The following is a 20,129-nucleotide window of genomic DNA, read 5'->3' on the forward strand; positions in this document are numbered from 1 at the left end:
TTCACACATCAAACACCGATTTGTCTCCATTGTTTGTGAAACTAGTCTGGTGCTGAATTAGTATGAGACGCCATTTTTACAGAGCATTATTTTGCCGGAAGATGTTTTGGAACAATGTTTTCGGTTCCGATTTCGATAAATCATCACACATCCGGCGTGCTGTCTGAAAATCCACGGAAAAATTAACCAACTAAAACCAAACAGATCCGAATTGCTATCTAACCTCAAATTTTCAACACTTTGTAGCCATTTTCATTAGATAACCGTTTCTTCTAATATTGTTTTTAAAAATAGTGTTTTTTCAGCCGGTTATATGATGGAAAACATTGATTGGAAAGCTTACCTGTGAATCTTATGCAACCTTTGTGAACTTCCGAACAAACTTCTCTACGTTTAACTGCTGATACATACTAGAAGACTTTCCGTGCGCGGGGATAGAAACATTAAAAAATCAAGTGTACCAATGGCCGTGCACAACAAAATTGTCATTTTTTCCGCAAAAGAACCTTCAAAATGTTCACTTTTTTCACAATTCATTCATTATACAGCCACAAATAATTTACGTTCGAAAATTTTTGCCAAGGTGCTTTAATTCAACACAAAAAACTGAATAACAAAAATGAACCCGCTCAGCTCACTTGCTAAGGACAACAGACAAAATGGCATCCGGCAAAAACGATGTTTGTTTTTATTTTTTCCTGACCTCAAAAGGCAGAATAAATTTATTTCTAGTATGGCAAGTGAAAGATACTTAGCGTAGGTATTAGAAAATGCGAAACATAGAAATTTTCGTTGTTGAATTCCGGAGAAAATTAAGATTAAAGTTGAAAGTGCGCGGCCATTGGTACTGCGCGGCCATTGGTGCTTTCACGGTACCTCTTGGTTAAGGGCCTCAAATATGTTTTATCAAATATTTGTAACTCTTAAACCTCACAAGTTTACAGTTAACCAATTATAGTGATTTGCCCAAAATGCACACGTAACAATCAACGCACCCTCGGTTGTCGGACGCACAATTCGGTCCCAACAGCGTCCGAGTGAGTACTGTATCTGTAATAAGCTGGTTGGCAGTTTGGGTTTAACGAAACGAAGATCTTCTTGCTTTGTTCGTTCAATATAAAAACTAACATTTGAATATGTTCTCTATGGGAAATTTTATGTTAAATGAAGTGTTGATTAAAAAAATACTCACCTTGAGAAACAAGAATTATGGTCAACTAGCAGCTTTGTACACATGCGACGGTTTAGTTTCTAAGCAAAGGTTTCGATTAAAAATGTTTTTTAGTAGAATGTAAAAGTAAGCATCCATCGATGCAGCAGGGAGTTAATGAATTAACTTAGCATAACTAAATTTTTGGTAACAGATTTATTTATTTACATAAAAAATGCTTTCAATTAGATTTGTATCACTGTTTTTTGCTTCGCCTCGGAAATAGTTTCATTTTTTATTCAACCTCTAGACTCCAGAAAACTCAACTCAAGAGAATCTTGATTTTTAATAATTTTTCTTTATCACCGTTCATGTACTGTACAGTCACGTTCCGATGTCCTGTAGAGTTATATAAGCAAACTTCTAGCATGACTTCCGTTACATCCGTCGTTGGATCGATCCCGTTCCGATCTAGTTTCGTTTCGGCTTCATTCGTATCCCCGGGGCGTGGATCAGATGAATGAGACAAAATTTACAAATCAACCTTTTAACAGCTACGTTTCGTTTTTGTTTTGGTTTTCGATACATAGGAGATTATGATTTACAGGTATGGGGGAGAAACTTGAGGAAATGGTTTTGCATGCCTCCATAGAAATATACAGCTGGAAAATCTTCGAAGGAAGTTTTTTTTTGGAAAGTTCATGCATCCAATTGTTTTTGGTCTTGTATTCGAGCCTCAAATGATTTGTTTTTGTTTTCAAAAATGAATGTTAATAGTTATAGAGAGAAAGAGATCAGCTGTACATTGTTAACTAATACTTAAGTAGGTAGTACTGACGTAGGGATAAAAAGACGCCAATAAACCCGGCCTATGGCAAGTTAGGGTATTTTTAAGGGTAAAGAGTTGTTGTTTTAGTAGAGTTAGTTGGAGCCTTCAGATGCGGTAGTTTCTTCTGGGGTAGCAGCAGTAGTAGCTTCTTCCTTAGTAGTAGCGGGTTCGGTATTTACCTCATCCTTCTTGGGTCCGTCGATATCGGAGTTGGACTCAATGGTGTTCAGATTGTCGTCGGCGGTCGTTTTGGTTTCTTCGTCGCTCGATTCCAGCTCGGTGTCCCGGGTTGTGGCCTTGGGGGTTGTGGTAGGTTCCTTATCGTCCGATCCGGCCCGATTTCCCGTCTCCAGGGGTTTGTCCTCGTCCGATTTGCTTCCATCTTCCTCATCCAGAGGCTTGACATCGATGACGCGGACCTTGTACACCGATGTTCCGAATTCGTTCTGCTTGGTGTAGTAGGTATCGTTGATGATCACCTTGTGGCCGTCAATAATCTAAAAATTAGAAAATAATTTTAATTATCACATGAATGTTAGTACAAACTAAAAATTAATTATTTTAGAAAAATAGCTTGTCAACCTCTTAGCCTTCAAAAATCGGACGAACTTTTTTCCTGAGAGTAGGGATTTTTTTTTAAATATTAAAGTTTGTAAGTATGTAATTTAGTTTCAGAATGAAGATTTTCCCAGTACGAATCAAAATTTTATTGAGTTTCTCTTAGGAAATTCCACCCAGTCTTTAAAATTGGATATCGCAACAATTTTCATGGATTCCCTTGAACACCAATTTAATCTATATGCAAGAACGAATATTTACGAATAAATAGTGTATTCGAAAAAAGTGCAATACTTTGTATTGTTAATAATTTCTGCGTGCATGTATGCAAATCTATAAAATTTTCAGTGAAACAACCTACTAGTGTAATGTTTATACGTACATTATTTTGTGACAATCACGGGGGTTTTGAGATATCATACAATACAGAAGGTCATAGAATAAATTGTTTGGGCCGGCTCACGAAAAATTCAGGAAAGTCTTAGTTGGAGACTCAAACACAGCTGGAAATCTTCTATTCGACTAAAATTCGTATGCTAAATCGCTGAAAGAGCTTTAGAGGATCTTATAGTGTGCCAATTCTTTTTTTTTCTCTCTTTCTTTTGGCTGTAGACCTTTCAATCCAGAAATGCCAAGTCTTGTGGATTTTTACTGTTTTGTTTTTATTTACATTTCGCGTGTTATTTAATTCAACGGTTTATTCGGGTTAGTGATTTCATTAGTTAAGTAACATTTACTATTTATTTACTTTAATTTGATGTTCATTTATTGATTAAATATCTTCAGATGTTCCTCTTTGTATTTCTCAAAAAGTCGGACAGATCCTTATACTCTGATATGCTATTGTTTCTAAGTTTTTCAATTAAATCTTTTTTGTTGACCAGTATATTATAATTTGTTCATAGTTGATTGAAGTTGATGCAGTCATATAGTATGTGATTGATGTTTTCTACGGTTCCACAAAACTCACATAGGAGTGTGCCAACTAATTCTAAATTTCGCTTTTCATGAAGTGAAGATTATTGACTCTATGAAGGTAGGCAAAATTAGAAGTTTAATTAAGCGCAAATGAAAAAATGAGATTGGGGAAGTGATAAAAAAAACGCTGTTTCATTTTGACTTCGCTGACGCTGACTTCATTTTTGTAACAATAAAAAGCTGCCGTAGAAATAAACAAAATAAGGTGGTCAAATCGTGCACAAAATATTCGAACCTGTATTTTGAAAATTACGTTAAAAACAGAAAAACGAACTCTAAGCGGGAAATAAACGGAAACTCTCTCTCTTTCAATGTTACATAACTATTGACAGAATTAATGGCTAAATATCCAAAAAAAGTTGCCTCTAAATGCCTTTTTTTTCCTTAAATAACACTTCCATAGATCCTACAAAGTTGATACTATGTTTTGGTTGAATCTGAAATGGTGAAATTACTCTGAAACAGAGGTGAAGTGATTGAGTGGTTTGCTTTTAGCATTTATTTTTCTAAATAATGGGTATCTGTATGTAAAGTAATAGAAAGTTTCCTTGCTCCAAAACTTAAGACGAACTTGATTTCAGCATTATTGCGAAGCAAATAAATTAGTGGTTGTTTTTTTAAGTTGAAAGAGGCCCCCTTTACTGACAATACCTTAATCCTTGTCAAAAAACCAAGAAAAAATGAAGGAAACTTGAAAAATTGTCATCACAGCAAGATTCTCGATCCTAAGTTTTGTCAAAAAATCCTGCAGTAGAATCAAAATTAAACGCTTTTTGATTCTACTGCCAGATATTGCATACTGTTTCGGTTATTTTTTTCTACAATTTTCATTGTTGAAAGTTGTTTCGGAAATATGCTCTAATTATGATATTTATCAAACAGACGGTCTAAAACTTCGGAAACAGGTAGTCTTCAGTCTGATATTGGCAACATTTGATTGGAAATTTTTTAAAAACGGCTTTTGGATTTTCGATGGTCACCATAGAAGAACGTGACTCAAAAAAATCCATCTATCAAATCTTACTATAAACATGATAAGTGTACACTTATGATAATTTTATCAAACGTCTATATCAGTGGTTTTTAAACTTTTTTCCAGGGCAATTTCCACAATTGCACGCGCCTGTCTATCACAAAGTCATTTTTTTATTTTTCATATTCGATAAAATTCATATACACCATTTGAAAAATCAAATTGAACAAATTGAAACGATACACATTCATCAATCGAAAACGTTCACTGAAGAAGGTAGTAAGTTGCTATCGAAATACTGGTATATGAACTTTTCATTTACCGTGGTTGAATTAAAAGGAACCTTTCAAATTGAACTTATAAAAAATGAGATACAAACAATTAACTTAGTTCCTATTATGATGAATGCTTACAATTTTTCGTACTAAACTGGTTGTTAAACTCAAAATAAAAAAAAATACGTCCTGTACCTAAAATCATAAAGAATGCTAACTGTTTTCAGGATGTTCCGTCGTTGAACAGAGCAGAAATCTTTGATACCGTAAAGAATTTTGAAAGGCTGAAAAGTCGGGTGCTGTGACGCTACGGACGAAAATGGCATTATCTGGTAAACCACTGTATAGATAAAACTTTTATTGGTTGCAAATTAAGGGTTAAGCACGATAATATTTCTAATTTAAAATTTGATGAGGTTTGCATTGTTTGATAACAAAACAGTGGCTATCAAAGAACTTCTTGAACATGGTTTGTAAATAAATAATTTGGATTTAGTTTGTGTTGTTTTAAAACACCAGTTTGTTTTTTCTTTGCATTTACGCCTAATGATACATTTAATCTTGATCTCAATGTTGATGCATCAATGGCTTATTGAAAGCAACCATTAACTTTCAAGGAGGTTCAAATCTCCAACATCTCTATTTACAGTTGCGTTCAAGAATGAAATCGCGTGAAGCTGCGCACCCACTTCCAACTTTGACAAGCTGCCATTTCTCTCTCGGTTGATATTTTATCATGAAATTTTCACAAAATCTAGTTCAATTAATCAACTAACGCTCTACAAAATTTGAAATCCTTACGATGACTGGCAACAAAGATACAGCTATTCCAGTTAAAAAGAGAAATTTGGAATTGCTTTACTAAAATTGCTGTATCTTTGAAAATTTTCATTGAAAAATTTTGAATTTTGGTCCAAAGATCAAATGTCCAATCTAGTACCAGGTTAAGTTTCTTGAAAATTGATGAACGTTATCAAAAATGGTGCCTGGTAGAAAATGAGGTCCATTTTCACCCAGCAGACGATTTCATTCTTCTTTGGACGGATGTTTGTATGGAAAACATCGTAATCCATGTATTCTTGGTTTTTTCTATCACAAAATCAAATTTTATCACAAAGAATTTTGTCAAAGTCGGGAGTGGGTGCGCAGCTTCACGCGATTTCATTCTTTTTTGAACGCAACTGTATGTAGGGCTTATCCGTGAATTACGTCACGCAAAAAAATGCACTTTTTATCTGATTTGCACTGATTTTGAGAATTTTTTTTTATTCTAATAACAACTTGATCAATACTCAAAAAACCAATGAATACTGGAGAGCAAACAATTAAAAACGTTCTTTTCTCAAACATAAAACTAAGGTACACCGGGGTAAGCGTGGACGATGGCTATTAAAGCAATACTGTGCACTATTTTTTTTTAACTTTTAATGCAGAAAGTTCAATTTACTTGTAATCGATTCAATAATAGTGAAAATGATACGATTTCGACAGTAACGGATGTTTACAGCTACTTTTTTTGGAATTTTCTATTTTCAACTACGATGTGGAGTTGATGGGCATCTTTGTCAATTGCATATTTCTCATAAACTAGCTGGCTCTTGACGAAAAATTCTACAGAATCCTTACATTCAAAACATCCAGTTAGGGGAAAAAACGGCTGGAAAAAATGAAGAGAAAATTTACAAAAAACTAAAATTAAAGGGTGAATCGGTCAAAATTGGGTCAATATCAACTTGAGGTATTTCTTTCAATTTTACATTTAAAAAACCTGAACATCCCTCATTTTGAAGGTATGTGTGTAGAAAGTTGCTCCTATTTTGATTTTGGAATTCACTCTTCATTTGTCAAAATGCCGTCCAAGGAAGAAGAGCAGCGTATCAAAATTTTGCTCGCGCATCGCGAAAATTCAAGCTACTCGCACGCAAAGCTGGCAAAATCGCTAAAAGTTGCCAAATCAACCGTTACAAATGTAATTAAAGTGTTTGGGGAACGTTTGTCGACAGCCAGGAAGTCTGGATCGGGGGGAAATCGAAAACCGGAAGCCGCTGAGACGACAAAGAGAGTAGCCGGTAGTTTCAAGCGAAACCCTAACCTCTCTCTCCGAGATGCCGCAAATAAGCTGGGTGTATCGCCTACAACCGTGCATCGAGCCAAAAAACGAGCCGGACTATCGACTTACAAGAAGGTAGTGACTCCAAATCGCAATGATAAACAAAATACGACGGCCAAAGCGCGATCCTGGTGGCTGTACACGACGATGCTGACGAAGTTTGACTGCGTGGTAATGGACGACGAAACCTACGTCAAAGCCGACTGTTCCGGCATGGTAATCGAGCAGCGAGCGAGGCATTGAGATTCGACACGGCGCAGTACGCAAAGGCGCGCGCAGCGCGTGAAAGATTTCATCTCCTTTGAAATTATTGTTCTGCAAGCAGCGAATTGTTTGGCGGAAGAAAGGACGCTTTCTTCGCCAGCGAAAAGAAAGCTTGGCTTGGCTTCGAATCGCCATTCTCCATCACTTCGATTTGTTCCAGCGCGACGACTACACGGCCAGGCCGAAAAGTGTCCCAAAATTATTGTTTAAAGTTTCTGTTATTTGTTAAGTGTTAGAAATAAAGTTAATATAAGTCGTTGAAGTTTCTTTAAAGTTTAAAATAAAAGTGTAGTTAATGTGCAATAAATTGTTGAACTGTATGTGAAAGTTGTGTCATCATTGGACCCTAAGAAAGCCGCAAAAGTGAATCCAGAAAACTTACCCGAAAATTTGGGAGCTAGTGTCCGCGTCAAATTAATGTCTGGGAATCACCCACTGCAACCCTGAGCCCTCGACATTTGGTCCTTCGAACCGGATGAGGCCCTGAATCCGGAACGGATCCGGATTAGACCTATTCGGAAGCTACAGTGCCGATAGCCCCAACGCCATCGCAGCCGCGGACGCCAAGCGCCATATTGAGGAACGCAGTTCAACTCGATAAAAAGAAATACAAGGCAGATTTCTTTTATCGAGAAGGTTAGTAGCATTCCAATCCACTTACATTCCGTGATCATCCCTACCGGATCTCTTCTTGTTGCACCTTTCATCACACTCGGCTACAATCATCATCTCATCTCCGTCGGAGCACCGCGGATCGATTCGAGTAACATCCGTGCCTGGAACAAATCATCAGCATCAACTTTCTTCGGTCAAGCACCCCAAATCAGCTGTGACCATCACTCACAACAGAAACACTCAAGCGACACATCAGTAGCAGCAGGATTTATTGAAATACAAGGCAAATTCCTTGCCTTGAAAAGGTAATTAGGATTCCAATAATTTCACTGTTGCTTGCCGAGCTACTTGGTCTGACATTTTAGATCCAACATCGCACATCATGTCGACCACCGAGCGAAAACTGCGCAGCCTCAAAGCCCGTCGGCGCAGTTTATCAGCATCCTTCCTCAACATCAGCAGATTCGTCGATGGTTTCCAAGAACCCCGAGACACCGCAGAGGCACCAGTCCGACTAGAAGCAGTCGTCGAAATCTGGTCCGAGTACGCGAAGGTCCAGTCTGAGTTGGAAACCCTGGACGAAACACCTGAAGCACTAGATAAGTACCTCGAGCAAAAAACTGCCTTTGAAACAGCATACTACAGGGTAAAGGGATTCCTACTGCAAAAATGCCCCCCACAAGCCACAGTACAAACACCATCTCACATCACACAGCCCCATAACACGCACGTCAAATTGCCCGATGTTAAACTGCCCATATTTTGTGGAAATGTTGAGAACTGGCTCAACTTCCACGATTTGTTTGTTTCACTCGTCCACTCGTCGCAGGAATTATCGAGCATCCAAAAATTTTACTATTTGCGCTCATCCCTGTCAGGAGAAGCACTTCAACTTGTGCAAACTATCCCGATATCAGCCACAAATTATTCCGTTGCTTGGAATTTATTATCTCAACATTATCAAAATTCCCGTATGCTAAAAAGAACCTATGTTCAAGCCCTTTTCGACTTCCCGATATTGCGCCGAGAATCACAAAATGACTTGCACTCGTTGGTCGAAAAATTCGAAGCCAACGTCCGTATTTTGAAACAACTAGGGGAAGCCACCGAACATTGGGACTTGCTTTTAATACATCTTCTTGCTAGCCGCTTAGATCCCATCACCCGTCGGGATTGGGAAGAACATTCGTCCGCTTCCGAAAACACAACTTTCCGACAACTTACCGATTTCATCCAGCGCCGAGTTAATGTCCTTGAACAATTATCGTCCAAGCCACAAAACGAATCCCAATCCCAGTCCCAGCCACAATCACAAAATCGCCGCCCCAATTATTCCCGTTCAGCAAATCACACTACACTCCCAGAGCCCAGAATGCAAAAATGCATCGCTTGCCCCCAAGATCACAGCATTTTTCACTGCCCCAGTTTCACCAGATTATCACTTAATGAAAAAACTGCACTCGCGAAACGAAACCGACTTTGTTTAAATTGTTTCCGACGAGGACATTATGCGCGCGAATGTCCGTCGGATAACTGCTGCAAGAACTGCCGATCCAGACATCACACGCTTCTCTGCCCCAACACACATACCCATACCAATTCAAACCCCTCTAGAACAATCGCCAACACACCACCGGTCAACGTCGAACAGCAATCGTCGTCGTCAGCTCCAGCTCCTGCTCCGAGAATCAACGTAGCTCACTCCGGGATCACCAGTACCAGCACCAGTTGCCACTCTCCAACCTTCGATCGATCCCGAGTACTCTTAGCCACGGCCGTTGTGGTGGTAGTCGATGACGTAGGAAACCAACATCTAGCTCGTGCCTTGCTGGATTCTGGCAGCGAATGTTGTTTTGCCACCAGTCGCTTGTACAACCTTATGAAGGTCAGAAGAACCAAGGTTGATGTTCCCATAGCAGGAATAGGAAGCTCATCGACGAAAGTTAAATTCCAATTTCATGCCATCGTAAAATCCCGCACATCAGATTACACAACAACACTACCATTCCTTATTCTGCCCAAAGTTACTATCGATCTTCCAACTATTGACGTTAACATTTCCCAATGGCCCATACCCAAGAACCTACAATTCGCTGATCCGGACTTTTATGAACGACACCCTATTGATCTCGTGCTGGGAGCCGAGATATTTTTCGATATTTTTTCACCCCCTGGGCATATCTACTTGGGTGAGTCGCTGCCGTCGGTAGTTAACTCCGTATTCGGATGGGTCGTCTCGGGAAAAACAACATCCAACGCAAACATTCCACAAACCACCCCAATGATTTGTCAGGTAGCCACTCTCAAAAGATTGGAAAACCAAATGGAAAAATTTTGGTTAATAGACGAAAGCGCATTCCCATCATCATCGTATTCCCCTGAAGAAAGCAAGTGCGAAGAATTTTTTTGCCGTACCGTTAGTCGCAATTCCGAAGGTCGCTACATCGTTCGTTTGCCAGTGAAACGTGACGTCATCGATCAGCTGGGCGACAACTCCAAATCAGCTGTTCGTCGTTTTCAATTGATAGAGAATCGAATTCAAAAAGAATCTTCGCTAGGTGAGAAATACAGAGAGTTCATGACGGAGTATATTCGGCTCGGTCACATGGAACTAGTGACCGAGTGCGAGCATACTACCAAACAGGCATACTATCTCCCTCACCACCCCGTTATCCGAGATTGCAGCACTACGACCAAGGTCCGTGTCGTATTCGATGCGTCAAGCCGATCTTCCACGGGTGTATCGCTCAACAATGCTCTGATGGTGGGCCCCACAATACAGCAAGACTTGCGAGCGATCGTGATGCGCTCTCGTACGTACCCGTTTGTTTTGATTGCTGATATAGAAAAAATGTATCGGCAAATTCTCGTGCATCCTGAAGACACCCCACTACAAAGAATCTTCTGGCGCTCCTCTCCCGATCAACCGATACAAACGTACGAGCTCAAGACGGTGACGTATGGCACAGCTTCAGCTCCTTTTCTGGCGACTAGGGTTCTCAAACAGCTGGCAATTGATGAGGCGGAGGGTTTCCCGAAGGCAGCGAGGGTTATCAGAGAGGATGTTTACATGGACGATATCTTCTCCGGGGCACAGACGGTGGCAGAAGCAGTCGAGCTGCGAGACCAGCTGGTAGCGATGTGCCTCAAGGCTGGCTTTCCGCTGCAAAAATGGGCTTCGAACGACGAAGCAATTATGCATGGCATTCCTGCTGAGCGAAGGGCGCTTCAGCAGTCGATAAATTTTGATCAAGATCAAACACTAAAAACACTTGGGCTACATTGGGAACCGGGCACAGACATACTTAAATTCAATATCGACTTGAAACCTCCGACAGATGCTAAAATTACAAAAAGGGCAACTCTTTCTTGCATTGCGCAACTTTTCGACCCGTTGGGACTTGTGGGTCCAATTTTGGTCACGGCAAAGGCATTCATGCAAAAGCTCTGGACGTTGAAGAACGAAAATGGGTCAATTTGGGATTGGGATCAAGAATTGCCCGACTACCTTAAACATGAATGGGCCAACTATCATACTCAACTCCCCCTGCTAAACGGTGTTCGGCTAGAGAGGTACGTTCTCCTGCGCAAGGCAGTCGAGAGTGAGTTACACATTTTCTCGGACGCATCCGAAACAGCGTATGGTGCCTGCGCTTATATTCGATCTGTTGATAATCAAGGCAAAATTAAAGTGGCTCTCCTTACATCTAAGTCGAGAATCGCCCCCCTCAAGCAAGTTAGCATTCCCCGCCTAGAGCTTTGTGGCGCTCTTCTGGCAGCCGAACTCTATGAAAAGATTCGGTTAGCAATTAATGTTGAGATGAATGTGAAATGTTGGACGGATTCGACAGTGGTACTGAGTTGGCTGAGGGCTATTCCATCAACTTGGACCAACTTTGTGGCAAATAGGGTTTCCAAAATTCAGACTGCGACGGAAGGATGCTCATGGCAACACATTACCGGCGCAGAAAACCCAGCTGATGTCATTTCCCGAGGCTGTTTGCCGTCGGACATTCTTCACAATTCCTTATGGTGGCAGGGACCAGATTGGCTAAACCAAGACAAGGGTTCTTGGCCAACTCCGAACGTTGATATAGTAACCAGCACTGATTTTGAATTGAGAAAATCCGCAATCGTTTCCTCTTCAGCGAACATAGAACCCAGTTTCATTGATGACCTCCTGAAAAAATTTGAAAATTTTCATGCGCTTCTACGCTTCACCGCATATGCGTTGCGGCTCAGCACGAATTTCCGCCTGCCACAGAGCGAGCGCAGGTTCCAGTGGCTCACGACCGACGAATTGAGAACAGCAGAACACACGATTGTCCGACTTATCCAACAGCAGCATTTCCCCGACGAGTGGAGAAGGTTGAAAAAAGGCGAGCCGGTATCGAGTTCTTCGAAGCTAAAGTGGTTCTACCCAATACTTAGCCAACGTGATGACGTCATTAGAATCGGTGGGAGAATTGATCGATCAGCGCAACCGTACGAATCAAAACACCAGATAATTCTCCCAGGATCCCACCCCTTCACCGTTCTTTTGCTCCGCTCTTATCATCATCGTCTACTGCATGCTTCTCCCCAGCTGTTGATAAACATGGTCCGGCTCAAGTATTGGATTTTGGGTGTGAGATCAGCCGCTCGGAAAGTTGTCCACCAATGTATTGCCTGTGTGAGAGCACGACCCCAGCTGATCGAACAGCTGATGGCCGAGTTACCAGCATCTAGAGTTTCTCCCACACGGCCGTTCTCTGTTATTGGTATCGACTATTGGGGACCGATTCAAATCAAACCACGACACCGAAGAGATGCTCCAGGCAAGGCATACGTGGCTGTGTTTGTCTGTTTTTCAACGAAGTCCGTCCACCTTGAACTTGTGGTGGACCTCACTACAGCCAAATTTCTCCAAGCATTCCGACGATTTGTGAGCCGTCGTGGTCTGTGTGCCCATGTTTACACGGACAACGGTCGCAACTTTGTTGGTGCGGCAAACGAGCTACGTAGGTTCCTCCGAAGCAACGACTACAAGAGTCATCTAGCCAAGGAATGCTCCGAGAATGGGATCCAATGGCATTTCAATCCACCGAGGGGATCTCATTTCGGAGGTTTATGGGAGGCAGCGATCAACTCGGCCCAGAAGCATTTCGTCCGTGTTTTGGGAAACCACTTGCTGCCCTTCGATGAAATGGAGACGCTTTTGGTGCAGATCGAAGGTTGTCTCAACTCTCGCCCTATCACCCCTTTGAGTGACGACCCCACCGACTTAGAGCCCCTCACCCCTGGTCATTTTCTCGTCCAATCGGCGCTTAAGGCAGTGCCCGATGACGATTTCCTGTCGGTGCCTACCAACAGGCTGACTCAAATGCAGCTGACCCAGAAGTTGGCGCAAGACATTTGGAAGAGATGGCATGTCGAATATTTAGCTACGCTGCAAACTCGATCGAAATGGTTGAAGGCTCCTGTTAAAATCGAATTGAATCGTCTTGTTCTCATCAAGGATGAGAATCTCCCTTCCACACAATGGGCAACTGGCCGAATCCATAAACTACATCCTGGGGCCGACGGGGTGACTCGGGTTGTAACACTGCAGACAGCAAAGGGTTTCATCGACAGACCGGTTGCAAAGCTCTGTTTGCTGCCAATCGCATCAATGGATGGCGAGATGAATGAAGGCGAGAATTCATCTATCAACGACGAAATCGAGAATGGAAAGCAGCATGAATGATCGAGGATAGCAGATTTTAATAAAAATACAAGGCCCCCTGAAATGGTGGGTCCCAGGTGAGGACCATTCCATTATTTTACCTGCTATTGTCCGGGTCTACCGGGTCTTATTTTTTCCCCAGAATCGGAACCCATGGTTCTACGGCATCAGCGACGCAAGGTCAGGCACGATCCAATGTTACCGAACGAGCGGTGGCATTTCCATACGAGCGATTACAGCGGTATCCAGAAATGGCCATTTCTGGAGGTGGCAGGATGTTCCGGCATGGTAATCGAGCAGCGAGCGAGGCATTGAGATTCGACACGGCGCAGTACGCAAAGGCGCGCGCAGCGCGTGAAAGATTTCATCTCCTTTGAAATTATTGTTCTGCAAGCAGCGAATTGTTTGGCGGAAGAAAGGACGCTTTCTTCGCCAGCGAAAAGAAAGCTTGGCTTGGCTTCGAATCGCCATTCTCCATCACTTCGATTTGTTCCAGCGCGACGACTACACGGCCAGGCCGAAAAGTGTCCCAAAATTATTGTTTAAAGTTTCTGTTATTTGTTAAGTGTTAGAAATAAAGTTAATATAAGTCGTTGAAGTTTCTTTAAAGTTTAAAATAAAAGTGTAGTTAATGTGCAATAAATTGTTGAACTGTATGTGAAAGTTGTGTCATCATTGGACCCTAAGAAAGCCGCAAAAGTGAATCCAGAAAACTTACCCGAAAATTTGGGAGCTAGTGTCCGCGTCAAATTAATGTCTGGGAATCACCCACTGCAACCCTGAGCCCTCGACACCGACTACAAGCAGCTTCCTGGACAGGAGTTTTATACGCCAAAAGGAAGGGGAAAGGTAGCAGATATTTTCAAGCACATGAAACTGTCAAAATTCGCGAAGAAATATCTGGTTTGGCAAGCCATCTGTACTTGTGGCATGAAAAGCAGCATTTTCATAGCTTTCGGAACTGTCAACCAAGAAATTTACGTGAAAGAGTGTTTGAATAAACGTCTGCTGCCTTTCCTGAAGAAACACGGTTGTTCCGTACTGTTTTGACCGGATTTGGCATCTTGCCATTACAGTAAAAAGGTTTGGAGTGATACGCCACCAACAACGTGCAAGTGGTTCCCAAGGACAAGAGCCCTCCCAACACGCCAGAGCTCCGCCCAGTTGAGAAATACTGGGCTATTGACAAGCGGAACCTTAAGAAGACCAAAAAACTGCTAAGGACGAGCAGCAGTTCAAGGCAAACTGGCTTTCTGCGGCGAAGAAAGTGGACAAGGTGGCTGTACAACATCTGATGGCAGGGGTTAAGCGTAAGGCCCGGCAATTCGGATTTGGAAAAGCGGAAGCCTAACTGTATATTTTTCCTGAGTTTTATACTAATTAAACTTGAAAAAGAAATTTAATTTGATTTTTTAAACAAACGATTTCACCGATTTACACGCGTTTTCCTTTGACCAAATTTTGACCGTATCACGCTTTATACATAAAAAACGGCGCCGGCGTCGTCCTAAATAGTAGCCAATGGATAGAAGGATTTAAAGAATAATATTTCATGCCTTTGGACCGAGGTTACCTCTGCATCCTAGCAAATCAATTTGTGTTTGGATAGGGTAAAATGGATATGACCAGGAAACACTTTTGACTAGTGTGATGTAAACAGTGTTGAATTGTATTCCCCTGAGATCCTGTTATTTGGTTTTAAAACTGTTCTTTTCAGATGAGTTTGTTTTAAATAACTACATAATAAAAATTTTATAATTTCATGGACAACAGAATGCTGTTGTGAAAAAAGTTAGTTTGGTGTTAAAATGTTCAAAACGAGTTCGTCGAAAAGAAACGTAAGGCTTCAGTAAGCTTGAAGAATGAAAAAAGGACAGCTTTCAAATTTTACATTGATAAAATTATAGAAAATGGTTAACTTCGCATTCAAAGCTTATCATAAATTGAAGGATCAAAAGTTTCTTATCTTTGGCATGATTACTTTAATTGTATCTACGAACCCCTACTTTTCGGTCATTTTTGAATTAATTCTATATTGTAACGCCTTTAACTTAGGTCCTTGTATTTTTTTTCTAATTAGAAATAAGTCCATCAGGAATGGTTAGATTGACAGAGAAGATAACAAAAATGAAAAATTACTGACGACACTTAGCTGAATTTGAACCAGAAGTTATACGCCGTTAACAGTGTTTTTGTCATTTTTATGGCGATCGTCAAAATTTGAGTCATGATAATGTGCATCTCAAAACAGATACTATTTAAAATGCCCAATAGAGCGAATATTTTTTTTGTTCTTCTGCAATCAACCAGCTTTTCAGCAGCATAAACGCTTGAAATGTTGCATGGGATAAAATTTAATTTTCAAAATGACAACTAACCTGACAAAGAGATGTCTAGTGCCTATTTGTAAAACAGAATACAACTCATGAATTGACTGAATGAAGACGCACAACTCTATCAGGATTACAGAAAAACATGATACTTATTTCTGACGGTCGCCATAGAAGTACAAAAATTACCGCATGTGTCATCCAAGAACGATATCTCTCTAAAAAGTGCATAAATATTATCGGAACCTTACACGGGCAAAATTGTTGGAAAATTGTACAATTGAAGAATATTTATGGACGGAAAATTGAAAGCAAAGCTGTGTGAAGGTGTTAAAAATGACCGTTTTTATCCAGCACCATTTAATTTATCTGTCCTTCATTGCTTTTTGACTTTTTCATTCTTCCTTTTTTTGAATATTTCACATCAATTAAGCTTTTATAATTTTGTTTATAATTATATAAAATATGGCAAACATGCAATATAAGTGTTTAGTAGCAAGAAGAAATAAGATTTCCGAGAATATTGATTTTTTTATTCCTTTTTATAGGAATTTAACCCATTAAGATCATTCTTCCTCGTATATTGGTTTTAAATATTCAGAAAAGCAAGTAACAAATAGAGCAGCTACTTCTATAGCTCTACGTTAACAATAAATGTCTAAAATTTTTAAAGTAGTGTCAGACTCCTCTTCACAATGTTATCACCGGATTGAGATGGTTTTCGTATGAAGAGTCTTAACTTTCTGCAATGATATAGTTGTTATTTTTTTCCTGTCATAATAATCGTCGCTAAGCAATGTTTTTATGTAGTTGCCCAAAGGAGATACAAATGATTTCTATCGAAAGAAAACCATAGGGGATAGTAAGGATACTTGATCTCTGGGGATACTTGATACCTTCTCTATATCTCGAAACAGGAATGTCTATCAAATATCAAATGTTCCAGAAAATTGTGCCAAATAGAACATCTATCACTTTAAAATGTTTTTCATATGAGAAAATTATGATAATAATATTTATTCCAAAATGTCATCCAGTAGAGAATAATTTGAACTTCATTATGTCATATTTTCAAAGCAATAGGAAACTATCAATTTTTAAGAAGAACATTTCCAAAATGTATGTTATGGGTGTATTTGATCCCTAGAGTTCAATAATGATATATTTATCTTCTGAATGGATCGTGATCACTGGTTATCATAAAATAACTTATATTTGTCCAATAACTTTAGGTTAGTAGAAAAAGTTTTGGAGTTCTCTTTGTCTGACCTTTACAAACTGTGTATTACCCTAGCAACCAAAAGTCACATATTTACTTGAATGAAGGCATTGAAAGTTACATATTGGCTGACGAAGAGAATCAACTGCCCAATTCCCTTGAGTGAACTTTATGTACTCATTAATGAACTTGAAAGTTGCAAAAGTAATTAATATGTACGTTGTATGTGACTTGTTTTGCCCAATTCCCATTAGTGAACTATATGTACTCATTAACGAACTTGAAAGCTGTAAAAGTGATCTATACGTACGTTATACGGGACTTATGCACATAAAGGGCACAAAAGTGCTCAATACGGGATGTGGTAAGTCACATAAAGGGCACAAAAGTGCTCAAACGGGTATTAATAAGTCACAAAAGTGCATTGATGTGCTTTCAAAATCAAATAACCTCTTCGAGTTTTAGTTTCAGTTAGAACAACATTTAGGTGTGGTCTCGTGGTAGCGTGTTCGATTCTCACCACGAAGGTCGGGGTTCGTTCCCCAAGCCGGGCAAGTTTTTTTTCAATAAGTAATTTTGTACTTGAGTGACCATTCTGATGCGATGTATGTAGGAAATGTAGGAGTATGTATTGTATGTATGTATGTATGTATGTATTGAGTAATTTGTCGAGTTTGAAATCCGGCGCGTGGCATCATGGCGGCACCGGTACAGAACACAGTAAATAATTAAGAGAAGGTGATATGAACCGAAGCCAACGGGTTCAGTTGAGATAGAGAGAATTTTTTTGCTCATTTTGAGATTTTTCGAAAGCTGAATTAAGAGGCCGCTGGAAGCTGAATAGAAGATCATTAATACTTGTTTTGGAACTTGAAAGAATCAATAAAAACTTGAGCTGCATAGAACGTACTTCATATCAATGATGGGGCTGAGTAAGCGTGTTTGTACCTTTTTTATGGGACTTTTGGTTGCTTGGGTAGTTCTCATTTCACATTATGACAAAAATAGTGGACGGACCTTTTATCTTCAAATTTTACTGAATCTTTGCTCAGGGTCAGGGAACCCTGCATTACGGATCAAGTCTCCTTAAGTAAAGGATCAAGTCTCCTGTAACTTAAAAAATATCACAATTTTTTTTAGTCTCAGGAAAATGCCTCTAGTTCATCTACTGGTTCATGTATCGTTCTTATTTTTGGAGCTATTAACTTGAAATTACACGTTATCAGAAAATGCAAAAGACGATGAGTTGCAAAATTTTACAAAAAAGATATGATGATAATTAGAGAAGAGGATCAAGTATCCCCATTCTCCCATATTGTGTTTTTTATGCAGCTGTGACTTTTTTAGGGAACTTCAATGTCTGAGAATGATTTCTAAAAGGTTTTTTTATTGATGATTGTCCAACTTTCAAAACCTTTTCGACCCCTACAAAATTAATTTCTGTCAGTTTGCTTTTTAAACCTCTAGTGCACAACCCCGTCTTTAGGCGGGGTATACTGAAATAATCATTAAACCTCATGGAATAGTTTGTTTCACATTTTTTATGATAAAGTATCAAAAAATTTTCAATCTTTCAATCCTTGTTTCTGGAAACTGTTTGACAAGCAGTTGTCAAAAGTTACAGCTAAGAGAAGCTTAAAAACATGAAAAACAGTAAATGGAACTGTTTTTCGAAAAAATTATCAGTGATTGACAGTAAGGTCAAAGAGTTACTACTATTCTGGATTTTTTTTTGTCTTGTTGTAGACTTCCAGCCTTTGGCTGGTTCGTCTCTAAGGCTATTCTGGATTGGTTCTTAGAAAAAAAGAACTAATCGTCAAAAGCCGAAATCCAGGAGCAAAATCTTCGAAATCTAAAAGTGCTTTGAAGTTATACCGCAACTCAATACATATGTCATATGCTCTACGATGCTGACGTTCTGATGAGAATAACCCTTGATTTGTTCATAGAATTTGTAAAAATTGAAGTTGAAAGGCTGCAACTTGATTAATTGGAGATCAATTGTTCAATAAATTTGGTTGAAATGCTCGAGAATTCTACATAAATTCTGACAGGACCATAAGTTGCTTAGAGCAAGTTACAAATAAATGTAACCCATTATTTTTGTCACCACATTTTCTTAAGACCTTGGATGCCTTTGATGACTTACGTAGTTGACCGATTTGAGCTTCAAAACTGGAATAGGGGTTCTGCTAGGCCATGGAATAGTTTGAGTCTCCAAGGTTTCTAAATTGCAAACATGCAGCAAATCATTTCCAATGTTATTTGTAGCTTAAAGATTCAAATTTTTAGAACAATATTTTTGACCTAATTATATAGCAGTTAAATTGACAATTTTGGCATTGATGTTAGTTACAGGTCGTTTTTAATTTTTTTTTTCATCTTATTTTTTATAATTTTTTTCTTTATGTACACATAATTTGGAACTATTTAAAATGTTTAAAAAAAACGTGTTGGAAGGTTAACCTTCTTTCATGTCATTCAAAACTTCGGTGCCGTAAAGGGAGGAACTTGAAAATTTATAATTTTTTTTAGCAAATAGTGATGAATCTATGTTTTTCCTTTTGATATTAACTATTCTAGTGATAAGTCTTTTCAACCAAATGCTCTTAAGGGGGGGGTAGGGTCTAACGGGTATAAAAAAACACCATTTTCACGATTTTTTTCTAGAGCTATCGTTCAAACAAATGTATTCAAATTTTTTGCATTATACATAGCATTGTTAAAAGAACATTTAGTAATTTTTTCGTAGAAAAATATTGAAAAATGAGCCGGTGACGGAGCACTTTCGAGGATGCCTTTTAGAAAACAGGATTTGCGGTGGACACTGTATCTCAGCACAGAATCATCTGAAGTCAAAAAATCAGAGCAACATATTTTTAATAGATGTTTTTCTGGACCCCAACGTTTTTATTTAACTTAAAAATATTTTTATGAAATTTTTGTGGCTGTTTGAAGTAAAAACTACGATTTTTCACTTAAAAATCCGCCATTTTTCACCTGTAAAATCTCCCCAAAGTAAAAAAATCAAAAAAGAAAAACGTTGGGGTCTGGTATTTTATATGTAGAAAATATGTTCCAAATTTGAAAAGAATCGGATAAGTAGTTTTCAAATGACGATGTC

General features: G+C 39.3%; 1 protein-coding gene across 2 annotated transcripts in view; it reads right to left on the reverse strand.

Moving 5' to 3' along the window:
- Window positions 1-20,129, reverse strand: part of LOC129744262 (uncharacterized) — a 64,118-nt gene that overhangs the window by 9,600 nt on the left and 34,389 nt on the right. For both annotated transcript variants that reach the window (XM_055736700.1, XM_055736701.1), the window contains exon 5: window positions 2,159-2,476. In XM_055736700.1, coding sequence (XP_055592675.1) covers window positions 2,159-2,476 — 318 coding nt within the window. The remainder of the gene's footprint in view (window positions 1-2,158; window positions 2,477-20,129) is intronic.

This window comes from Uranotaenia lowii, chromosome 2 (assembly GCF_029784155.1).
Source record: "Uranotaenia lowii strain MFRU-FL chromosome 2, ASM2978415v1, whole genome shotgun sequence".
NCBI classification, from domain to species: domain Eukaryota; kingdom Metazoa; phylum Arthropoda; class Insecta; order Diptera; family Culicidae; genus Uranotaenia; species Uranotaenia lowii.